Source organism: Mytilus edulis, chromosome 2 (genome assembly GCF_963676685.1).
Source record: "Mytilus edulis chromosome 2, xbMytEdul2.2, whole genome shotgun sequence".
Taxonomy (NCBI): domain Eukaryota; kingdom Metazoa; phylum Mollusca; class Bivalvia; order Mytilida; family Mytilidae; genus Mytilus; species Mytilus edulis.
Window position 1 is genome coordinate 69,925,097 of NC_092345.1, and position 25,716 is coordinate 69,950,812.

The 25,716-nt window shown below is 31.4% G+C and overlaps 2 protein-coding genes across 2 annotated transcripts; one reads left to right on the plus strand and one right to left on the minus strand.

Annotated features, from left to right (window-relative positions):
- Nucleotides 1-3,933: 3,933 nt before the first annotated feature.
- On the plus strand, nucleotides 3,934-9,772 carry LOC139512794 (uncharacterized). The gene is made up of 3 exons (XM_071300710.1): nucleotides 3,934-4,335; nucleotides 7,676-7,765; nucleotides 8,971-9,772. Exons 1-3 carry the CDS (start codon nucleotides 4,245-4,247, stop codon nucleotides 9,594-9,596), a joined length of 807 nt encoding a protein of 268 aa, XP_071156811.1. The 5' UTR covers nucleotides 3,934-4,244; the 3' UTR covers nucleotides 9,597-9,772.
- Nucleotides 9,773-10,951: 1,179 nt separating this feature from the next.
- Nucleotides 10,952-24,740, minus strand: LOC139512795 (transcription factor 15-like). The gene is made up of 2 exons (XM_071300711.1): nucleotides 23,867-24,740; nucleotides 10,952-11,530 (listed from the first exon to the last, which is right to left on the minus strand). Exons 1-2 carry the CDS (start codon nucleotides 24,350-24,352, stop codon nucleotides 11,471-11,473), a joined length of 546 nt encoding a protein of 181 aa, XP_071156812.1. The 5' UTR covers nucleotides 24,353-24,740; the 3' UTR covers nucleotides 10,952-11,470.
- Nucleotides 24,741-25,716: the final 976 nt, after the last annotated feature.

Sequence of the window (25,716 nt, forward strand, 5' to 3'; positions counted from 1 at the left end):
CTAAAAGATGCATATTTAGAGTCAAAGCTATTATTTGAATCAAAAATTCCCTCTTGGTATGGATCTTTAAACTATTTGCAAAAACAAATTAATGGGGTTGACAGTCTAACCTTTGCAAGCAACTTTAGATTCAAAATTTTAATTAAAAAGTTTTTGTATGAGCACTATGAAATACAGTGGAGAAACCAAATGCACAATTGTGCTGATGGGAAGCTTTGTAGCTATAGCACTTTTAAGACTCATTTTGGTCTTGAAAGATACCTTACTATATTACAATCACCTGAGCAGAGGAGAAATTTCACTCGATTGCGTATTTCTTCTCACAGACTAAGAATTGAACAAGGTCGCTATCAGGGTACTCTCCGACAAGACAGAATATGTCTCAGGTGCACCTCAAATGAAGTTGATGATGAAAAACATTTTTTATTCTCATGTACATCATCACAAGATAAGAGAAATTATTTGAATTCCACTATTGACTTACTATGCCCAAACTTTAAGCATTTGATTCCTAGTCAAAAACTGATATGGCTTCTTAATGTAGAGAATCTTGATATTTTGATATATGTCTGTGAGTTAATTGATGAAGATAAAATATAACTTTAAAGATAAATATTTAATCAGGCTTTCTGCACTAGGCACAAGGTTGGCATGGTGGGGTACAGGACACATCGTACAAGTTCTATTACCTTCTTGTTTGCGATATTATTATTTTTTTTATTAACTGGTAATATTTTATCTTTTTTGTAATTTGTGCACTTTGGCATGTCAATTAGCATTGTCCCTTGGTGCCTCTTGCAGTTGTGTCACTTTAAATAGTACTGACTCCTCTGCACCAGGCACGAGGATGACATACCATTTATGTGCAACTTCTTACAATATCTTACCATATCATTAATGTCCCGAAACACATTTTAATATGCACCCACCATGCCATATAGCACCGTCCCTAGGTGCCTCTTGCAGTTCAGCTAGATATATTTAGCCTACTCACAGTATTCTTTTTTGTTACTTTCCAGAGGTGTGCCTGAGACAAAGGTTTTATATATATACTAATATGTGATAACTGTTGTTTCTTATTTGTGTTTGTAACTTGTGTTGTTTATTATATTTGTAAAAGAATATTATATTACAATGATATTATATTATGCTCCTTGTGAGCCCATTTTATGGAAATAAAGCATCTTCTTCTTCTTCTTTTTCTTCTTCTTCTATATCCATATTATAAATATTAAAATGTATTTAATTTTCTTATTTACTATTAATTCTAAGTTTCTTCTCCATGGCGATCACTGCTATATTATATAGAGTGTTTATATATATTATATTAGTATTTTAATCATACTAGTATACACAGTCAGAAGTCTACTTCGTCAAAATCATCTCCCCATTACGCCAGTTCATTTTCACAATCGTAGAAATGGAAGCCATTGTAGGGATGACGCGCTACCAATATTGCTCTTGGAAACCGATAAATTTACTCCACATTGCACCATTACGATCCTTATATATTAGTTGTATTTTAAAAGACAAATGTATCAACTAGCTAATGAGCATCAGTTAATAATCTTGTCTGCATTGATTCAACTTAAAACTATTGTCTGATCGGTTGTCAGGTGGAATTTTCGAAAATTCATAAACATTTAAAAAAATTCTAATTAAATATTTCGTGGAAGGGCAGATTTGATTTTTTTAGTGTATGAAGACTATAAACCCTAATAATCACACACAAAAAATTAGAATTTTTCGAAGATATGCATTTTCATCATCCAACTTGAAAGACTGTCGTCAAGTACTTTCAGTAAAAAAATAGCTATTCGAACACACCTTCTGTGTTTTTGTGACTCATTAGATAGGTATTTCACTTGACCCATATATTTCATCTTTTAGTACTGTGATTCTTTTGTGTTATAAAGTCAACCTGTAGCTTAAATATATAAAAATGATAGAATCAGAAGCGAGACGATGTATGAAATATTCTTACTTTGTACGATATCAAGACAAAATACTCAACTCAAACACGCCCTAACATAAAAAGGTGCATTCGATTTTCTCTTTTTGTTACCCATTTTTTGGAATTTTTTCTTCAGTCACATAATGGAAGGGCAGACACGAAAATTACTGAACTAATAGATTGATATGTTTTCCGTCCGTGGTAATTTTTTCATAAAAATCGAAGGTTATGCATTTTCTTCATCCAACTTGAAAGATACCCATGTCGTCGACTTGATATCTAATTGTTCTGCTTAACTATGTACTAGATAAATTGAAAACTTATGCAAATGGTGTTTTTAAAGTAAAACACCTCGTAATTGAGAAGAAAACTGCAATTTTGTTTGTTTCTATTAACTTTTAAAAATTTGGTCACTATAGTAAACAATACAGTAAACATTTATCACCTTCTCTAACAAAGAGCTTCGATTCTTTTGTTCTATTTCAACCTGGTTTCCGACTGATCATTACATGCAGATAAACGCAAAAATAATTGTCCTGTCCCCGTCTGCGTACTTATAAAATTATGCTTAAGTTAAAACCGAGGTATAATAGTAGTGGTTCTTACAATCTAAAAACCACGATTTGGACAACACTCCGATTGGCTTATTTATTTTTCATTTTTATGCGACTATGCATGGTACTTATAGGACACAGGGGCATGATGATCAATTTATTGTTGGAGGAAGAGAAGCGACACACAAAATGAGGTCTTCTCGTTAAAGTATAGATTTAAAAACTTTTGTTTTTAATTACGTCATTATTTCCCCGTACATATAGAAAACGTATGAAGACGATAGAGTCCTCACAATTCGCAAATAGCGCTTGTTAAGCTTTACTGAAGATATTTATTTTTATAGTAGCGAAATGAATTAAAGAATCAGGAATTCTATAAATGAAATATGACACTTTTGATAAAACTTATATAAGATATAACTTCCCTTTTGTTTGTTTCGTCGTTTGTTATGCTCCTGCAACTAAAAGTTGAGGTCATATTGCAATGTTTAGCCCCTGTCTATCTGATTGCCCCATTATGGGTATATATAGTTATTCCAGATAACTCCACCTGCAGTTTGAATGCTAGGCAATTATCACTTTGTTGACTGTTTGAACATATATTGAACGTGTGCATGAGGTCAGGCTTTTGATTTTTAATTGATATTTGATCTTTTGGGAGATAGTTGAACTTTGTCATTATTTGGAGTAATCACTTAAAAAAGAGGTGAATAGCGTTTCATGGTAAATCCTCCTACAGTTTGAATGCTAAGAAGTATCACTTTACAGGCTGTCACATACATGTATATGGAAAGTGTACATGTGGTCAGGATTTTGATTTTTGTCGGGGCTTGGACTTAAGTCGAAAAAGCGAGACATAGCGATCCTACATTCCGTCGTCGTCGGTGGCGGCGTCCACAGATATAGTCACTCTGTGGTTAAAGTTTTTGAAATTTCTGGATATCCTGGATTTCTACCAAACTTGGACAGAAGCTTGTTTATGATCAGACAATGCACTCCAGTATCCACAACATTTTGTAAAAATAAAATTCCTGTTTTCCGTATTTTACTTATAAATGGATTTAGTTTTTTTCTGCCGGGAAACATTACATTCACTCTTTGTTCAAGATTTTTTTTTAAATTTTAATAACTTTCTTAAACTATCCTTGATTTTTACCAAATTTGCAGAATAGGTACAATGTAATGCACCGTAAATGTAAATGGTAACCAGGTGCTTTACACACGTCTTGGTTCAATTAAAATGTATCGTATAATTTAAAATGTTTATTATGGATAAAAATCTATGTTTATAGGTCCTGTTAGTGTCATGGATACCCCATATATCCTTTGTTTTTCTAATGTAAATACTCTGTAGTTTTAATCTAAATGAAAAAAATCACAGGTATGAATTTGTAAGTATATGATCAGCGTCGAGTTTATTTACCCACTTAGACATTTACAGACGTCTACAATGGTCTAATAAAAATCGGATTATGCTCTCTACACGAATGTAGCATGTGTAAAATTCCTTTCTTTATGTGTATAAGTACAACAATGCGCAATTTAAAAGTCTTATACATCAATGCACTCATGACCCTTAGAGTCATGAACAAGAGGTTACCGTAATTATCGACTTGATATTAACAAGTTTGTGTTTTACCATGTTTACCGTAGTGAAAGTGAGTAATTATTTATCCTAATTATAGTGAGAAAGGAAATGGTGGACAACATCCGTGTAAAGCGTATTTATTGATTCGATGGAACGCTTTAAGATGTTGTGTGGATCCTTTTATACACAGTGTTTGGTAGGATTCTGCCTGCTGATCATATTGCCATATTTTCATATAGGTAAGAACCTCCACACGCAGTCACACTTTTTTTTTATTTTCTGTTATAAACAAATCTAAAGGCTATTTATAGCAGACGCTTATATTAACGCATAGCATTTCAATTATTACTTACTGACTATGCAAGTTTTGTTATTAAAATAGAATCAGTAAAAAGATATAGCTGGAGGACAAGTATAACAAACCATACATTAATATTCACAATAAATCTTCATAAAAAAAATGTCAATATAATCAGAGACATATAATACAATATTGTCTCTGACTTAATAGTCAACTTGAAGCAAGTTGTAAATTGTATATTTGGGAGAGACAGTTGGTTTCATATTAAAATTTAAAAAGAAAAGAAGAAAATAAGAAATAGCAACACTTTTATTTAAACATACTTTAAATTTAGATTGTTTCTGTCATGTATGATGTATTACCTTGTGTAAGTCGTTTTTAGAATGTGTATTTTTGTGTTTAACGAATGTATGTTTTCATGTAAATACAAAACTGACAAAGAGGAAATAAACAGCTTATACACTGAATCATTTGTTGACGACATTTAAGAGTTTTTGTTTTCACCGTAAGTGTTTAGTCAATTGGTTTTGTAAATAAATGAAATTACAAAAAAGTAATCATGCTTATTATCATGAATACTTTTTCATTTTTCAAACAAATTTAGATTAATAATCTAAACAACAAGCTCACCTATTTGATACATGTAAGACAATTATTATTTCGATTATTTCAATATCCTTAGCTTTATTCTCATACCGTTGCAGAAACGTAGGTACAGAGAAATAAGTCAAACGATACCATAGGATATTCAAACTCATAAGTCGAAAACAAATTTACATGCCATGGCAAAAACGAATAACGTTGGAAAAGACATACAACAATTTACGAAACATAGAATAGAAAACTGAGTAACACGAATCCCACTGAAATTCAGGGACGATCTCAGTTGCTCAGGAAGGGTAAGGCGATCCTGCTCAATATGTGGCACCTGTCATGCTGCTCATGCAAAATCAAAGTAATACTCGGTGATGAGTCTAATTCGGTAGGTTACATTCGATGAAAAGAGGTTGGGATTGTATATATATCTTTATTTCTCAACAAACCAAATTACATTGGTATAGAGATTCACACAATAAATATTACATAATGTATATGTACATACATGCAAAAGTTATACGAAAGCAAGAGAGTCTCAGAGTCAAATATCATTAATTACAGTATACATATTAAACTTAATTATATCAAGTACATGAGCTACCCAGGAGAGCCTACATACATATTGACTAGTCTTATAAATTTGCACAAGCTATTAAGATCAGAAAGATTTTTACTATTCATCAGTTCATTAAATTTCAACGATTTTGGTTGATTTGTATATTTTTTTTTCAATAACTGTTTACGACTATCATTAAATACAGAGCATATAAAAATATAATGAAATTCATCTCCGATATCGCCAGAGTTACAAATTAAGCATTTTCTATTTTCTCTTGCAACATTTTGCCATCTACCAGTCTCAATAGGAAATCTATGATTTCCTGTTCTCAGTCTACATAATGTAATAATATTTCTATCATCTAAATTTTTAAAATAATATTCAAATTCACAGTTTTCTTTATACATACGATAGTTTAAAGCTTTTGGCGATTCTAGCACGTCAGTATGCCATTTCTGTTTAAATTGATCAGCAAGATTTTGTTTTACAATAGCCATGTATCACTTACAAAATATAGGAATATTGTAGGAATATATTCTTCGTCATCAGAGAAATATATATTCCTTATCGGCCAACAAAGTCTTGAGGGCGGTTGTAAAGTTTCGAGGGGTTGATAGCAACTTCATCACTTAAAAGTCTTGATCCAAAAGCTTCCTTGCAATGACGTCATTATAAGAAATGCCAACTCGGGAATATTGTAAACGTAAAGTTCACAACATCACACTCTATCTTCTACGTTGACCAATGGCTGTTAAAATACATAAACAATAGTTTCATATGAATAAAAAAAATCATCATAATTATTAGACCCTAAAAAAAAACCCACTGAGATGAAATAGTAAGTTTGAAGATTATTTATCATTTATCAACATGTACCTAGCTATTCGAATTAAAGAGGACACACACATGCATTTCCAACTCTTTTAAAATTATCTGACGGTTAATACAGATTGAGTTAAAATGTTATCAATAGTACCGAACTAAAAGATTATTATTAAATTGACACTATATTTTAAGACATTAAGATATTACCATTATGCAAATTACGTTTCTTTATAATAAAGGACTATGTATATATAAGCATTAATAACATAAGCTTATTAAAATGTCTGAAGACTTTATATTGATAATGTCATGGGTAGCTAGACTTTGTTTACATAGTAGTCGTGTTCTGCCGGTTTACTACACAAACTAAGAAAACCATTGTTCGAGCAGTCGCATATACAAAATATTGAAAAAAACACATGAAGTCATTTTAAGCTAAAAAGCTACCCGAGCTATTGAAAGGCGCAACAGTTGGCGTCCGTATTTGTAAACTTTTTTCCAGATGCTTTCCTCTGAGACTTCTTTACCACTTTGACCCACACTTGTATAATTTCGTATAACTGCCTAGTTTTAGCTAGTTATCAAAATAATATACTAGCTAGGTAGAAACAATGACCAGAAAAAATTATCAGCAATACAAGAGTTACGATTTTAGTAATATGTTATGAGGCGAATTGAGGCGTGGAAGATTTTAATTGTATGATTTTCCATTTTCGTTATGTTTAAAAGTGATTTTTGTTGGACAAAGCGGCATAACTCCGATCTCTTTATTGGTAAAAACTGTATCATGGTATTTTGCTTTTCTTAGTTAGAGTTACCCAATAGAGAAGAAATGATTTAAAAATGAAAAATAAAATTGATATTATTATGATATTCAAAATCTTTGTGAAGGAGATGAACCTCTAGAGCTGAATGATACAGTTGTAATAACCATGAGTTTTTTTGTATGCAGAATGCTATTTATTAAGACCATTTTACTATTTCTTTTGAAACCTTTTCAATTTTATTTGGAATACCTAAGTATGTCACCTCATCCTGTAGACAAAACTCAAATCAAGGCATTATTTCCTAGTCAAATGGTCGAACTTACAGTGATAGTTTCTTCCGATGATAGCAAGTTGGCTATATAATAATTTAAATCTTGAACACTTGTGTCGAAAAAAAAAACACATTTAAAACGAATATATAATTACTTAGAACGTTCAGAACGTTAATGAACAAAATAACACTGTTTTGTACTTTGTCTTTTTTGGTTTGAACACTGTTAGCCTGGGTAAAATGTATCTGTCTTTTTTAGGAATTCTTTATTCGAAACTATGGGTTCCAGACAAAAAGCCAGTATCACATGATGAATGTACTTGTAGTTGCTGGGATACTATTTTTAAAGGTTTGTTAAATGAAGTATTATGCCAACCAGATCTTGTAATAGGTACTTACAACTAATCATTTGGTAAACTGGAAGTGAATGAGCAAACATGTCATTATTTTTTAAGAATATGCAAGTGTTTGATAAACTGGAAAATGATTTTACAATAATGGAAGCAAAGATACCATTTAGGTGACAATAACCAAAATCATAAGTTCGATACAAATAGACGACAAAAACACATAATTTCAATTCAAACATACGACCCAAAAAATGTGACGAAGAGACAGACTATTAAACGTTACACAGAAAACTACAGAAAAAAAAGATTGAACAACATGAACAAAGAACCCTACAAAAACCGGAATAATCCCGTTGTGTTGCTCATGCAAGTAGGAATGATATTTGGGCATATCACAGTAGAGGAAGTGACTTTAGTTTAGAAAAGTGGAACGTATCCGTGACATATAGATACGCTCAACCAAACCTGATGGTGTCTGGAAAACAAAAAATGAAAAACTACGAAACGAGATAACCTATGTGACATGGAATTTATTTTGTTTCAGTATGCATACAATTTATATTTATAACATTTTCTCTTCTTTTTTGTTAGTTACGCCAAATTGTACTATTTTTGCGTATCCTCAATTTATTTTTGAAATTATTAGTTTATAGTGACTTGTATCTTTTATTGCTGTAAGTGCCAAAACCTTAATGTATTTTTTATGCTTATTTCTTTTTCTTTATTGTCATTTTTCAAAACTAAGTTGTGGTCCACAGGAGCACGGGTATTTCTCAGTGTTTTCAATAGAAAGAGAGCACAAAACATTCCAAAATAAGACCCTAAGCTCCTCAGATAAATCGTTTTATAAAACTCTATTCAATTTCTAGTTTATTTAAAAATCATCCAGAACATGGATGAAATATTTGACGCTGGACATTAAAGCATTGATCATAAGTCAACCAATAATATTTTATTTCACGCGAGCTTGCAAAATAACGTCAGGGTCTGTTATCACAGGACGACCTTGAACCAAAAGTATATATGAAAAGCCTTTATAAATGTTCCCTTTACCTTTTTTTTTATGTTATTCTATTAAGTTTATGCAAGGATTTGTATAGTAATACTATACAAATCCTTGGTTTATGCAAGTTTGTATTCAAAAGTATTTCCTTTCTGTATAGTTGATTAAGAATGAACTAAAAGATGCATTTGTTTATTTTAGGTTCATATGAAAGCCAAATGCGAGTTGGATATAAACACATGTATTTCAATGCCACTAAACAAACTTTCATGATGTGGACGATAACAATGGCGGCAGTTTTGGGATTTTATGAGGTGGTAAAACACTTGTTGCGGTTACATGTGGAAGGAAATCTCAGATATTCAATGTTATTTTTATTGTTGTTGGATATTCATCCGCATTATTATTCTTGGTGGGGATACCTGAACTATTTTAATGACGATTTCTATTCTCAGTTCGTTCACCAGTTGTTTTTTACAGTGACTGAACTGATATCTTCGGTGATAGTTGTGCGCATGTGCTCCAGTAACAATTCCATAACTCCGCACCAATTAATAGGAGTATTGTCTATCAACATTGTGCATATACTTATAGGCGGTTTAGATCAGTTCTTTAAACAGTTGCTGTTTATGGATGGTCAAACATTTCAAAGAATGAGAAATCTTGGATTTATTATACCTGACCTCTTTCATATTGTAATACCTATTGTAGCATATAAAAAGTCGCGTAGTCTTACATGTAGCAAACTATTATCGAGGAAGGAATCTATCTGCTTAACATGCTTAACAATTGCTTTATTTTTGCTTGGCAAATCTATATTGAAATGATGGTCCAGAACTAGTATAAACTCCAGAGACAATATGCTTTTAACAGATATGCAAAATACTCATGAGTATAGTTTAAAAGAATGGACTATTGATGTCCATATACGAATACTATGACAACAGTGGTATATAATAAAAGAACACAGTATTAGAAACATAATATCGTTATGAAAACAAGAGTATTGTGTTTATTTATTTTAGTTTCCTCAACAGGTATAAAATAAGGAGATGTGGTATGATTTCGATTTTTCACCAGAGACCAAAGGACAATATCAGCAACTATTGGTCAACGTATGGCCTTCAACAATGTGCAAAACCCATATCAATGACTAGTTGTAATCTAGATAATAATTAGATCTTGGGATAACACACTGTGAAGCAAATCAAAGAGAAAGCCAACGTTAGACTAAGTATTTAATCTAATAACATTAAACGAAAAACTAATTCGGCACTGTCGATCATGGTTAATAGTCAACTAAGAAAGGTATCTTTCCTGAATAATAGGCGGATTTTTATGGCCCATATGGTAATAGTCAATCAACACGGGTGGTGTTGATCCAGACTTATAAATGGATAATGTCCCAAATTGTTTAAGTCAACCAGGTGTGACTTGTATCTAGGCTAACTAGTTTTAAAAGTCAACCATTGAGGTATCAAACCAGGCTTATAGATGGATAACGTCCCAACTGGGTAATATTCAACCAGGGGTAATGTCGATCGGCTTATCGATGAATAATATCCCAAATAGCTTATAGTCTACCAGAGGTGATGTCGATCTAGGCTATAAATAGATGGATAATGTCCCAAATGGTTACTTGTCAACAAGGGACGTTTTCGATCCAGATAAAAACTCAAACTAGGGTGGTTAATGTTTCAAAAAGCCAATAATTAACAAATGGTGGTGTTGATCCGGGTTAATATACGGACAATGTCGTAAATGGTTAACAGTTAATCGGGGTTAGGTATCGATCATGGCTTAGAAGTGGAAAATGAGCTATGTGGTTAATAGTCCACCACTTTTGGTGTAGATCCAGGCTAAACAGTGGGTAATAAACCAAATGGGTAATACTCAACCAGGCATCATCTAAAAACAGATATCACTAAATCATAGCCTATTTCGTTAGTTTTCAAAAGACGCTTTGTAAAAGTAAAACATAATTATGTCTCGATGTAAATAAACTTGCAATATATTATACACAAATGAATATACTTTACGAATATGTGTGTGGTGAGGTTAAGCATGTACTGATCTAAAAGGCCAAAAGGATACTTTGTGTAAGTATTGGCAACAAAATTAATGTCTCTTTTTTAAAGATGACTTCAAAGGCAGAGGTGTTAAACATGTAGCAATTGTTTAACTTCTTGATTGTTTTAATTTTGATCTACATGTAACTTAACATTATTAAGGTTGATTGTCAATGAGACAACGCTCCACCAAGGACCAAATGACATAGTTCTAGTAGTTATTTCTGGTTCTTCATAATTTTAAAATTTTCGAAAATATTTTTTTTCTTCATATATGGAAGAAATTTTTATTTGTATATACTCTATTTTTAATTACAAAAACAATTAAATAAACAACAGTATTTTGATACAAAAAACGAAGTCAGAATTATATATACACAGTGCATTATGATATATGATTGATGATTGCTTTCATCTGTTAAGATGGAACTAATAGCGACACAGTATAACAAATGTCTATCCTATAAACTCCAGTATAGTGTTTCTGAACGATTTATTATTACATGTTACTAAACAGTTCAACTGGAACTATATTGTCTCACTAAGACTTGGACTGGTTTAATCCTATTTTCGATAGCTCTAGAAGTGCATTATATTCCGGACTGAAATGCAAACTCCTTTTTTATATTGGATTATCTTCGTGACTGCATTGAAACTCTTATATCCTTGTACATACAACTTTCTGGTCGGATCTGGAAATAAAAAAATAAAAAACTTATTGATGGAATTATGATAGAAGCTACAGTCTTCTTTATATAGATGTACACTTGTCATACAAAATAGAATTATGTATTGTGTTCGATTGCTTCCCTGTTTTAAGCGACCATCTTTTTTGTACACAAGTGCCAGTTACTGTCACTGATTTGTGTCAAAAGTTCTGTGAATAGACATTTTACTGTATAGAGGAACAACCGGCTTTTAACCTCTTGAGAGGTTGCATGTATAGAGGAACAACCGGCTTTAAACCTCTTGAGAGGTTGCATGTATAGAGGAACAACCGGCTTTAAACCTCTTGAGAGGTTGACTGTATAGAGGAACAACCCACGTTAAACCGCTTGAGAGGTTGCATGTATTTAAAGATAAAAGTATGTTTGTAATCTACACAAATGAAACAGCAACCATGTGACATAAGCATTCACATATAAACGCATTGTCTTCAACAATTTATAGAAAAGTGTTTATACAAGGACAAGCGATAGAAATTATAATTGACTACAGTATCGGACTTATCAGACATGCATCTTTCTTGTTTAGTTGAGCTTTTGGTCAATGGGAGATAACCCAATTATAACCATCATGTTCCACAACCAAAAGACTATTTTCATATTGAGACCTTTGACTTCGAGTTATAATAATTTTTGGACAGGTTATATACTCTGTGGTATGAAATTCGGTTACTGACTCGGTATAAGCAACTAAAAGAAGTATACCAAGCTTCCAATCAGTGCAATCTAGGAACAAAAATAACTGTTTCTATGTTTTTCTATAATATAGTACTTCAAAATCATCATCGTAAAACCACTTTATTTTGTTCACAAGTTTGATTTTACATCTATTACTTGCTCTAACTACACCGATGGCCAGAATGTCCAGCCACAGGGTGGATAACCTGTCCAAACATAATCATACGCCGGAGTCAAAAGTCGCTAATAATTGGAAAATTGCATTTATTTATATGTCCGATACTTACTTTAAGTATAAATCATGTATAAGTTATGTCGCTTCTCCGGACATCTCTAAAAGAAAAATGACAAAAGCGACATTACAGTATACATTTATACGTAGAAATTCATATAAACCTAAGCCTTCATGTAAGCGGAAATAATTAAACATCTACTGCAAATCAATTTTCGGGTTTTTAGAATTATAATGTAACTTAATGGTAACATATTCTGATATATGTCATATAGTTTTATCAGGGTAAAGGACAAAATTTTACAGTTTGATTTAAAGTGTTTGACAAGAAAAAGGATTAAAAAAAACATGTTCCACTGCCGAGAAGTCATGCATTTTATCACCATTTTACTCTTACTTTCTGTTATCAAGTAATTTTGAAAAGTATGTTGGCTTCAAATCCACAGCTAGCTATTAGAATATTGTCTTTAATTTTAAAACTGCATTCGAGATAAAAAAAAAATTAAAATAAAATAATAATAATAAACCATCTTTCATTTGTAACAATCACTTATAAACTGCGTTCGAGATGATAAACTCTGCTGCTGTTTTAAAGTTTATTTGAAAGTTTTATACATGTCTGTTTGTGTTACTGTATAATAAGTCAATGAATCAATGATCTCTGTCAGTTGTCAATTGACGATTTGGAAGGTTTGACTACGTTCTGGTTTCACAAACAATTTTGAAAAATCTTATAGCTTTATCTTTGCAAATGTTCTTTTAAAAAATTCCATCGGTATTGTCTGTTCTATTGCCTTGATGTAGACTCCTGAGTGCAGAGGGACATGCAATTTTTTTCAGGATAGATTACCAGGCAACTTTCAATGCAAAATGAACAAATAGCTTACTAAAGAGTTCAAATTCGAAATTGTTTATTATTTAACTGAATTTTTAGTGTTTTATTGGTTCTAACTTCAATCGGGTTCACTTTGCTGATATGATTTTATTTTTCTAAAATGGATGTAGGATGTGCTGCCATTATTTGTTGTCGTCAATTTCACTGGATAATTTTGCCAAAAAAAATAAGGATTCTACTTTTCTTCATGTATAACAAGGGTACATAGAAGGCAGAACTATTCGGCATCCATTGCCTTTTTATTTATGAACTTAATGGAGGACTCCAACGTGTTTACAGACAGGATATAAGTGAATTTATGAGGATTCATAAACAAAGGGAAACATGCCATTGAATTTGACTTGAATAACATACTCTATTTTTTCTTCTATTTAGTCGACTTAAGTTCAAGAATCTGGGTTGTGCTGCTTTACAGTGGCGGATCCAGAACTTTTCCTAAGGGGGGCCCGTTGACTGACCTAAGCTCCATTCATGCTTCAATGATTCCCTATATAATCAAACAAATTTTTCCAACGAAAGGCCCAAGCCCCCCCCCCCCCCCCCCCCTGGATCCGCCTATGCTTTAGCGTAAAAGACTACTAAATAATTAAATTATGAAACATTATTATTAAAGCATATTACATCTTTTCAAAGCAATTTTACAGATTGAATAGCATGTTTTACGGAAGACAATTTAGAACCTCCTCAAAATATATATAAGAGTTCGAAATCACGAATTGAAGAATTCGTTATAACGGATTATATATTCGTGGTAACGAATTAAATCTGTGATTACGAATTATTCAATTTGTTATCATGTTTTTAATCCGTTTTCACAAATTACAAAACAACAATTTTCTCAAGTCGGTCACATAATTTTATCGATTGTTCTTGAGACTGATATCTTTAAATTTCTTCCTGTTAATTCCCATATATACAAACTATTTTTGAAAGCTTAAGATATCGGCGCTGAAAAAATGTTATTGCATTACTATCAATAATTCTAACAAGGGTTTTCCTATTGCATAACACAAAGTATTGACACAATCTACTGAGTTTGAAGGTGATCGAGTCATATTTTTCTTATCTTGACTTATATTTCAAACGATAATTTGTGTCGGTAGGTTGACGTCTCATTGACGACGTCCTGAACATCCATGACATATTTGCCACTGGACGTTAAACAACCAATACTCAACCTCATTTATGTTTTCGGAACCGGATAAAAAAAAGGTGTGGTTGTGATTGGTTTAACGCCGTCAGACAATCAAATTGACCCGTACTGGGGATCGGTAAATTTCACGTCTACTATACACGTTGACGTCATATATTAATGCCATTGTATGTAAACGTTAATTCAACACAACGAGAAAATCCCGTACTCAAAGCGGGCTTCAGCTGGCCCCTTAACATATATTGTCTCTTTAATATAGTAGTTTTTAAAACATACAAACAAATAAACAAATATGTAGAAAGAAGCATGTGGATCAAATATAACTTGGTCAAAAGTAATATAAAGAAGAGGCACCTGTCAATAAGATTAATTAGTTGTCTTAATTGATTTAGAAATAATTATAATACAGTAATTTTTTGTAATGATATTCATATGTTTGCATTGGAGCGTGTATTTCAGGTGTCATCATCAGGTGTTTTGTACATTTCACACAACAATCAACCTCATAATGAGAACTTTTGATTCTCTTTCTTGTTATTCCTAATTTTATGTCAAAAGGATTTCTTATATGCATTTTCCAGTGACTGATGAAAAGTTCTAATGCCACGTGTTAATGTGGGACGCATCTAAGCTCATTTGCAGTCGAGCGTCAAACGAGATTATCTTAATAGCTAGAAGGTTCCTATGGCACCCAACAAAAATATATACGATAACTTCCGTTTATTTTTGCAGCTCGTCTCAGAACTTGAGTTCTTGTTACCGATTTTATCAAGTCTCTTTTACATCAACTTGAGATGTAAGGAACCGAATAATTTAGGTTTTGAGGTATTATATAATGAGGCTAAACAACTTTTCCCCTTTTTGCTTGATTTTGAAGGCATACATCAATTTCATGGTATAAACAAAATAACTCGACAACTTCTCAAATAACGACCATTTATAATTATATACGAGTCCTAGAAAACAATTCAAAAGTCACATCTTAATTTGTGTTGATGTAAATGTAAACTCATGTAGATCGAGTATATAGTGAACTGACATTACAAAATAATTACTATGCATCAAGCATGTCACGATAATGTATAATTTAGAATTCCCTATCTTGGAAATAAATTCTTCTCGTGGTTGACAAAAAGGCTGCATTACTCGGTTTCTAATATTTTCCCGCATGTTATAAACACTGTTATTATTATATTTCACACACACATACTTTGAAAATTGAATGATGGCATATTTTTATCGTTGATTTGTATCTTCTTATTAATTGATTTATAAAATTTTAACATCGATGATCTTCAGTTGCAAATGCCAACAAAAAATAAACATAAACACAGCGAGTCAAGCCCTTATTTTTTTACGTGTTTAAAACATTTTCCACAAAAACCAAAATTAAAGTAATACAGAAAAGACTATAGTTCCTCATAATCAATTGTATGCTATTGTTGTGTGTTTGTTTTTTCTACATTGGCTTGAGGTATAGGGGAGGGTTGAGATCTCAAAATATATGTTTAACTCCGCTGCATTTTTGAGCGTGTCTGGCCTTTGTTAGTCTTGTATGATTTTTAATTATAGTTTCTTGTGTATATTTCGGAGTTTAGTAAGTATGACGTCCATTATCACTGAACTAGTATACATGTTTGTTTAGGGACCATCTGAAGCACGACTCCGGGTGCGGGAGTTTCTCGCTGCATTTAAGACCCATTGGTCGCCTTCAGCTGTTGTCTGCTCTTTAGTTGGGTTCAGTGTTGTCTCTTTATCACATTCTCCATTTCAATACTCAATTTGATTAAAAAACTATGAAGATCTATGGATATTCATAGTTTTTTAATCAAATTGGGAATGGAAAGAAACAAAACATCAAATTCATAGTAGATGTCATTGAGATCATGTTGTCGCTGGATTGCTGTCTTATTGACGTATTACATGTCTCTTTACTCATATCCAACAATGACATTTGTACAAATACCGGTTTGCCAGGTTACACGAAGGTGTAAGTAATACACACTGTGTTCTCAGTTTATACAAGAACGTAGTAGACAATTGTTGTACTTTTACAATATATGCTACATGCTAAGATAAGACGAAATTGTATACAATACATTTATCATTTCGGATGGAAATGTTTCGTCAGAAAACTTGACAGGCATGTAACAAAATCTGACATATGTTACCGATTTTATCAAATTTTAGAAACATAAATGACAGAAAGAGCTTGTTTCCAACAACATTCATTATTATGGAAGTAAAACAAAATCATTCTACAGTAATGTTTCTAAACTCAAATAAAAAATCTACCAAGAACAGATGTTCAGAAACCAAATATTGTCATCCGTCATTCTGAACAATTCGACTGAACAACTGTGGAATACGTCTTAGCAATGTTATTAACTGTAAACGACTATTTATGTCAGAGAAGCTATAAATACGTTATTTATCGTGTTTTCTCAGAATGAAGAAAGCCTAGAAGTCTTTGAGGTTTTGATGATCATTTGTTACTGCAACATTAAACAAATAAAATCGACAAAACAGACACGATATCGTCATATCTTTCTGCATGACGTATTATGAGGCAACTTAAGACATCATTTATCATATAGGGGTGTTCCTTTAAATCAACAACAGGTTGCACCCCTTTACCAATTCATCAAGTATTTTTTTATATACCTGGTATATATATATATTTTAATTTTTTGATTTCGGTGTTTAACGATATTTCAAAACAATACTATTTTTCAAGTGTTCTAGCTAAAACCTTTTCCTTATCAGAAAATGTTTTTCCTTTTCTTCAAAAAGTAATTTTCGGTTTCATATAGGCGTACCCACCCACCCGAATTGACACAATCTTTCAGATTTGATTTATATAACGAAAAGTTATATCAGAATTTAATTTATTACTGAAACGTATTCACTATTAAAAAATCAATGATTGTGTGTCCCTGCATGATAATAACCGAATACCATTCTACGAAATCCGTATTTCCTAGATTTACTGTTTAGCATTTTTTAATATAACTGATCATGTTGAATAAATGCACAAGTGCAAGATCACTTATTTTTTTGGAAATCAAGATTTGAACTGGTCCCCCTTATTGTTGAAAATTAATAATAAGTTCATTTCAATTTTTTAAGAACGATAGATATTTAGCCGTTTTTATTTTTCCGTTACTGTATTATCGCTATGCATTTGCAAATAGTTCTTGGTTTGTGTCTTTATTCTTCAAAAAAACTTCTAAAGCTAAAATGGATTATAAATTAAGGTAATTAATGACATGCTCTGCATTTTAACGGACCAATACAACAGGCCGATTTACCCGAATGACTAGCAATCCATGCAAGTTCAGGGTTTACGACTAGGCATATTGAAAACATGTGCTCTATTCTAAAGAAGATATCTTTCCGAAAGACATTTTAGTTAGGTAAATGAAGCAAACAAAGTTTTAATTTCAACATTGCTGTATTTACATCTACAGTTGACTGTCTGACATGTAATGGATGACTTACAATATCTGTATAATTGCCTGGTGCAGCTTATATCAAATTATAATAAAACGTATATTTTGGCACGACATGTATTTTAATGCAATTAACATTTACCGAATAATATACTTTTTGGGTGTGATGTTCAAATGACTCAATACTTATTTAAATTTGTGCAGCTTGCCCAAGATTTGTAATTGCCTCATTCATATTGCATGACTGGAAGATTACTGTCAACCACTTTAAAGAAGTATCAACTCGTATCGATGTTGACTTAAAAGTTTTTGTTTTCTACTATAGTAATCTTAGTAAAAAGACCGGCTCTTTTTTTAAAGATCTTGTTACTAAAAGAGGGGCGAGAGATGCTAGAGGGACAGTCAAACAATTAAATCTCATACTAAATACACAATTTTAAGTTTTTAGAATATAAAATGATTCTACATTTTCAAAACTCCATAGACAGTCTAGGAAAACATATTTTGACATAGAAAAAGATCATGTTTTCCTAGACTGTCTATGGAGTTTTGAAATGTAAAATCATTTCATATTCTTAAAACTTAAAATTTTGTATTTAGTATGAGATTTAATTGTTTCCTTTGAAACACTTTACAAGAAGTGGTTAAAAAATAAGCTTCAATCTGATTAAAACCGTTAGAATAAAATAAATTATCACTGAAAGAAAGTTCAAATGAGTTCAGTTTCTGCTCAGATGGAATTAACAGATGACCAGAACTAGAAAAACACCATTAATAAAAATGACCCAAAAGAGGTCGACTGAGGTTATAACCCGGGAAATGATTTCAACATGTACTACTTTTATACAGAATAAATAAAACCAATGCTAAAATCCCATATTGCATGATACACGGGCTTGAACTCGAGTTTGTCATAAAATATAATAAATAGGAGAAACCTTACAGTCTCATATTTAGCCACATAAAAGACTGTCTTCGATGAAAGATGACAATAAGGGAGCGGGTCGTTAAAAATGAAGCTGAATCCCAAATGATCGTACCTGCTTAATTTCTTATAGCAATCATAGTTCATATAATTCAAGACAAAATACAGTATACAATTTAACAAATAAAAAATAATTAAAAAAAACCAAAACATAAATATTAGCCTTTTTGGTCAAAAATACGACATTAATGCTAAAAGACTGCATGATTTCAGACGTTTTGTAATAAAATATTAGAGAAGTTCCCACGAATATCTGAAGAGATAATACCAATATCATTTAGGAAAAAATAGATGTAGAAACATAAGATAAAAATATTAATAATCTTTGATCATAAAGTCTATTTCATTTTAGTCTGAATGCGTATGCAGTAGATGTGATCATAACACAAGATACTGGTGTAATATTTTTAAAGAACTGAATTTTTTCCGCCTATGATATAAAAAAGTTTTCAAGAGAAAAAAAATCAACTCTATCATTTAATATATATTTGTGAAAATCCTCAAGACAAAACTAGTGGTCAGTTTTGAAAGAAAATGAAATGCGTTTATAAAATATATATTATAATAATATATGCATAACATTTGTTTGTAGATAACTATTCTTATATTCTGAAAGTTTTTTCTGTAATTTATAACTTAGTCTTTGGAGTCGTGAAAACCAAGTTTACAGTCTCCAGCAAACAAAAATTTTGCACAAGTTATTTTACTTTAAAAAACTGAAATTCAAGTGATAACACCCGCTCCAATAATTAGGTGAAATTTGAATCCTATTTACAACTAAATCGCACATTTCGCTCTGAAAACAGCAATCCCCTGTGAAATTAGTTTTGCCATCTGATTTACTTAACAGCAGAAACATAATGATAATTACGGGTGTTCGCATCTTTTTGTCTCTTTAAAAAACCAAAGAAGAAAACAATCATATGGGTAAGACCAGATAAAAATGGTTGAAGAGTTTTCCATATTTTTCTTCACCTTAGAGAGTACCTTTTTGATATAAACATCTTTTATAGCAGTTTTGAAACCACATGTCGTTTGAACTGTACCTATATTTGATTTATACATCTCTTATGGTTTCAATTGTTCGTGAAGGTTTTGATGTTTCGGAACGAACTGTTCCATGGAGGGAATTTTAAACAAACAACTCTTGTACATGTATACAGTTGAAAACTTATGGTGTTAGAAATTTATTATAATTTTTACAGATGTGTATTACCCTGAAGGTATTAAGGTATATGTCTACCTATTTATACATGTTCTTGCACAGGCATTGGTACTTAAATTTCTGAAACTTTTGAAGATTGTACGTATTTTCCTCAAATTATTGTAATATTTAAATATGAATACACGTCCAGTTGTGCATTAAAGACAATCCAAATTCTGCATAACCTAGTGATTTCGTTCTTTTTTCTATGTACAACAAATAGAGCATACATGTATATAAATTATATATAATACAATGAATGATATTACTATGCATAGCTTGGCGCCAAATATTCGGTAATATGCATTGTTCCTGGTAATATAAATCTGTAATGATTATAATAAATCCACCTCTAACCCCATGTATAATAATAAATCTGTATGTACACAATATAGTGGTTATAAACAACATGTTTAAGTTACAATGAGAAGAGATTGAATCTTGTATATATATTCGAATGTTGCCTGCTCCATCTAGAGGACCCTTTGGTTTGTACACTTTCAAGGGGGGAAATGCGTATTTGGTTTCTAAACTATTAGTCGGAAGCGCTCACTCGAAAGTTCCTGCATGCTGTAGGTTATTTCACAGTCTGCACGTGACACCAATATTTACAAGGTTACATTTCAATAACTTTGAATGCCTACTTAAGGCATTCTAGTTACCTTACTAGAAACGGCTTTAAGCCCAAGTCTGATAAATATGCATTGAACTTCAAGTGTTCGTTTTTTGCACTTTGGTGGGGTTCGTGTTGCTTAGTCTTGAGTTTTTTATGTTTTGTTTTGTTTTGTAAACCGTAATTTGTCTTTAGTGCGATGACGTTGTCAGTTTATATTCGACTTATGATTCGAGTTTAAATGTCCCTTTTGTATCTTTCGCCTCTCTTTTAGTATATATGTTTCACCACGTGCATATTCAATAATAAGATAAATATTTGGACCGGCATTATTTTTAACAATTCACGATCAATAACTCACGATGATAAAAGATAACTTTGTCAACGTAACTTGTCTACCCAAATTAAAATATTTGCTATAGTCGGCGAGTAATGCAATGGAGACTGTCTGAGGAAAGTCTGATGTTTTGAACATGTTTCAGTAGGATTTTCGCCCAGTTTGATTTAGAGATGAGGCATGCAAAGAACTCGTGTTAGAATAGGACTTGCTTTTAATAATTACTCATTAAAAAGTTATCATCATTCTAGTCTTTTGAAAGAAGAAAAAACACATTCAGATTATGTTTTAATTTTTTTCTTTGGGACTTACAAAATTACTGCAGAAAGGCAAATGATTTAGTGTTACTTAATAAAATAAAATGCACAATTTTCAACCGGTGCATATATGACTACAATATTTGAATACCGGTAAACCCACGATAAAACAATGTAAAAATGTTTTAAAAAGGATGGAAAAGGAAATTGTTCTGCTTAAAATGCATGTTAACTATCATGTTTAATCTCTGAAGTTCAATTGTATATAATGTTGAAATGGTAATGAAATGAATGAAAAAGATATTGAGAGTTCATATTATTTAAGATATGTTTTATATACTTGTATAATGAGTAAACAAATAAAGCAACAAATATTTTTAATTTTAAAGATATTAACTGTACTTCTTAACGTAGCATTAAATAAATTATTAGAACAAACACAAATAAATTATAGTTAAGCTACAATTTCTATTTAATATAATCTCAATTTTTATTTTTTTTCTCCTAAACTTCAGATTTTGTTTTACTGAATAACTCTGCATATATTTGAAAGTTTAAGTGATTTTTATAGAAAAAAAGATGTGGTATGATTGCCAATGAGACAACTCTTCACAAGAGACCAAATGACACAGAAATTAACATTTTTACGTCACCGCATGGCCTTTAACAATGAGCAAAGCCAATACTGCATAGTCAGCCATAAAAGACCCCGAAAAGACAAATGTAAAACAATTCACACAAGAAAAATAACGGTCTTATTTATGTACAAAATTATTTAGAACGAAAAAAAAATTATCTAAAATAGCAACAAACAACAACCACTAAATTACAGGTTCCTGACTTGGGACAGACACACATATACAGCATGTGGCGGGTTTACACATGTTAGAGGACGCCCAATCCTTCCCTAATACTGGGACATAGTGGCAAAAGAACAATACTCAGATTTTTGTTAATTTATGAAACGTATCGGTGCTATGACAAAGTTCTTGGTCGTTTGTAAAAGATATATATAAAAAAAAAACGTAAATATTTCATTGAAACGTTTGAAATGGAGTTATCTGTCCTGACAGTTTTTTTTAGTGAAATTCAATTAGACAGTACTGAATAGTAATCAGAAGGAAACTCCTATTATTTACTTTTTGAACATGCACAAAAATTAAATTCTTTTTTTTTTCTTTTTTTTTTCTTGATTTGAAGACATTTTTTAAAAAGCATTTTACCTTTCATTGTTTAAATTATGGCTGGTGAAATTGTTAGCATTTATTTGCATGATTGACGGTTTTTGCCCAAAAATGCATGTCAGTTATCAATGCTAAGAAGGGGTATTGTTTGTTAATATATATTATATTTTTCATTGTTTTATATAATCAAATTATTTCCGTGATAATTGTGTTTTTCGTTGATACCAAAATGTCTTTACTGCTTTCATGTCTTGGTGATTATTTTGATAAATTGCTCCAATCCATAAACATAAACTTTTGCAGATGTATGCAGTAAAGCCATTTTTATAACATACAAATAATTTTCAAACATTTCCCCGACTCATTTACAAAAGATAATAGATGTAAATTTTAGAAATTACTTTGACATTTTACTGTACCGACAGATGATTGTCAATTAAATGTGCATTTCTCTAATTTAGGACGATATGATATTTACTGAGGAATTAATGACCGGTCACATGGGAGTTAACGCTCTCTCTGATCTGACTATTTGGCGATAAATAAAAACACTAGTGAAAGGGAATATTTTTGGAAATATAAGTGTTCCGAGATTTTGCCTAACTCCAGCAATTAAGCTAAACTCATTCTTTAAATATTTTTTTTAGAATATATTAATGAATGTGATCAACATTTAATTAGTAACATACATTTATTATAAATATTTCTATAAATAGTAATTGGAGAGAAAATAGGATTGGAAAAAAAATGAAACGAAAAAATTCAAATATATTTGGCGCATGACGAATACTTCTAAGAAGGTGAAAAGAATCCAAAAGATAAAATTTTCTTTTCTCTTTGCAATAATTATCATTTCTGTTCTTTTGTCCGTGAAATTGAGTCCAGTTGTTTCTATATTTCACGGATCATTTTATATAATTGTGGTTGTAACTGTCAGATTTGAACACATGATAAAACAAAAATCCCTCCTAAAATGTTTTGATAATGTCAAAGTAAATTAGCAAAGTTGTTATATATGTATACATTCGAACATTATAATAGTTTTTTAGTTTTGTTTTCAAGATTACTTAATAGCAAAAATATTTCAATGTAACTGTTTTCTAAGAAAAGTTTAAAAACATAAAATTATATTCCAAAATTCGTATTTAGATATTTCAAATTGACACAATAACAATTCACTTATTTTTGAAAAATTCTTTTCCAAAATAAAAAAGGTTTGATCAGAATAAAGTTTAAAAGTATTCATCATAATGATATTTTTTAAATAAAAGAAATAATAAAGACTTAAAATATTTTCAAATTGTTACGCTTACCATTCTAAGTCGTGAAGCACTTAGACAAAATGTGCAGACAGTTTTTGGTAGGTTATCCATTCCTCCTCTGAGCATGGCTTGATGTTTAATACATGGTTGATCTATACAATCCGCCCCAACCATCAATACAGTGTTAAGATGAGCAATATAACTTGTTGCAAGTCTCAATGTTTCTATTTTTGACAATTTTCTATTTGCTGGTTCTGTTGGAATCAATGTCCGTAAAGTTATAAATGCCGAATTAACACTATGAGTGCGATCCCGCTCCCGGGCATTTGCTGCGTTCCTGGGTCTGCCAGGAAAAGGATAATCCAACGATTGATCTTGTTCATTGTCATCTGATGAATTTAGTGGTTTCCGTTTTTTCAAAGTTCCAGCACAGTTTCGACCTGACGAAGCCTCCTCATTTGATCCGTTGCTATCACTCGCGTCTGAATAATTGTCCTCCTTTGGCTTCTTATGATAATGTTCTAATGATCTTTTCATAATTCTTCTTTATATATAAAACTTCTGTCGTCTTCAGATTTATGATTCAGGAATATGGAAAAGAAATTCACTTTCCGTGTGACTCGCGTCCCATGAAACCTCTACAGGGAAATTAATATTCAAATTCCATCTGTCCCAAAACAGACCAGCTACAAGCACATTAACAAAGCGTGAAAACTTCACATAACTAGATCTGTGGAAAAATTCAATTGTTTCTAACAGCTATTTCCTGCAGTTTCAGTATATTATTCGCTTATTTATTGACAAAAACAAAACGGTTGAGAGAAGTAGAAAACGGATTATAAATATTAAAATTATGCATATTCCAGCTTGAGAGACATACGTTAAACCTATTATTGGCTCACCAAGAGCTGTTTTCAGAGCGATGATGAGCATAACGCAATGAAAGGAGGCGTGGCCATTATTCTAATTTGTCTACGTCTGTCTGTACAGAGAGCAAACGCTTGTCAATTTTATGGATACTTAAATCACATTCTCGTAGTATTCCAATACTATGGACATTCCATGCCCTGATGAGTTTAAAGATAGGTCAAATGTTATTATTTCTGTTATCTGAGACTTCTGAAATGATATACATAATTCATGTAAACTGTAGCTGTGAGAGCTAATTATATAGGGCTAATTTGTTGGTCGTTTAATTGATAATAGATGAGTTTTCATTAGTAGATTTCAAAATCACTTCCATGAATGTACAAGACAAAGACAATAACAATCAAAACCAAGGAGTAAACAAAGACTAAAAAAACCAAAGAACATTTACATCAACAGTTATAAATAATAAATAAGAAACAACACGAACTCCACTAAAAACCGGGAGTGAAATCAATTGCTCCGGAAGGGTAAGCATTTCCTGCACCGTATACGGCACCCAGTATATATTGTTTTTATAATATTTAAAAAAAAATGATAAAAAAAAATAATAATATACTGTATATGGCTGTATCTGAAAAACTCATTTCCAGAGGAATATCACATCCCAATTTTTTTACGGTGGTGTAATTTCGTTTTAGCGAATACATTTAGATTTCAAAAACATTCCACGTTAACTTATTAGGCGTTTGAATTGGTCATATTAACGCTGTAGTTATTTATTATAATATAGTCATTATCGGTACTGCCATTCACTTATTTCTATATATATCTATATGTATATAAATTTAAAAAAAAAATCAACTAAACACAATAATGTATGGATATATTGGTATAAACGCTTTTGGTCCTACATCCTGTCAATACTTATATTTTGGCACTGCACATGACATACCCCTTCCCAAAACGATTTTTTATAGTTTATTTTAATTTTTCAGTTGTTATACCTCTTTCACAATATATTAAGCAGAGAA

Bases quoted from the DNA above. Each gene is read 5' to 3' on its own strand.
- LOC139512794 (XM_071300710.1), top strand. From the start codon at position 4,245: ATGGAACGCTTTAAGATGTTGTGTGGATCCTTTTATACACAGTGTTTG. The intron at 4,336-7,675 runs GTAAGAACCTCC...TGTCTTTTTTAG, and splicing joins ATTGCCATATTTTCATATAG to GAATTCTTTATTCGAAACTA. The intron at 7,766-8,970 runs GTTTGTTAAATG...TGTTTATTTTAG, and splicing joins CTGGGATACTATTTTTAAAG to GTTCATATGAAAGCCAAATG.
- LOC139512795 (XM_071300711.1), bottom strand. From the start codon at position 24,352: ATGAAAAGATCATTAGAACATTATCATAAGAAGCCAAAGGAGGACAAT. The intron at 11,531-23,866 runs GTAAGCGTAACA...TTTTATTTCCAG, and splicing joins GTGCTTCACGACTTAGAATG to ATCCGACCAGAAAGTTGTAT.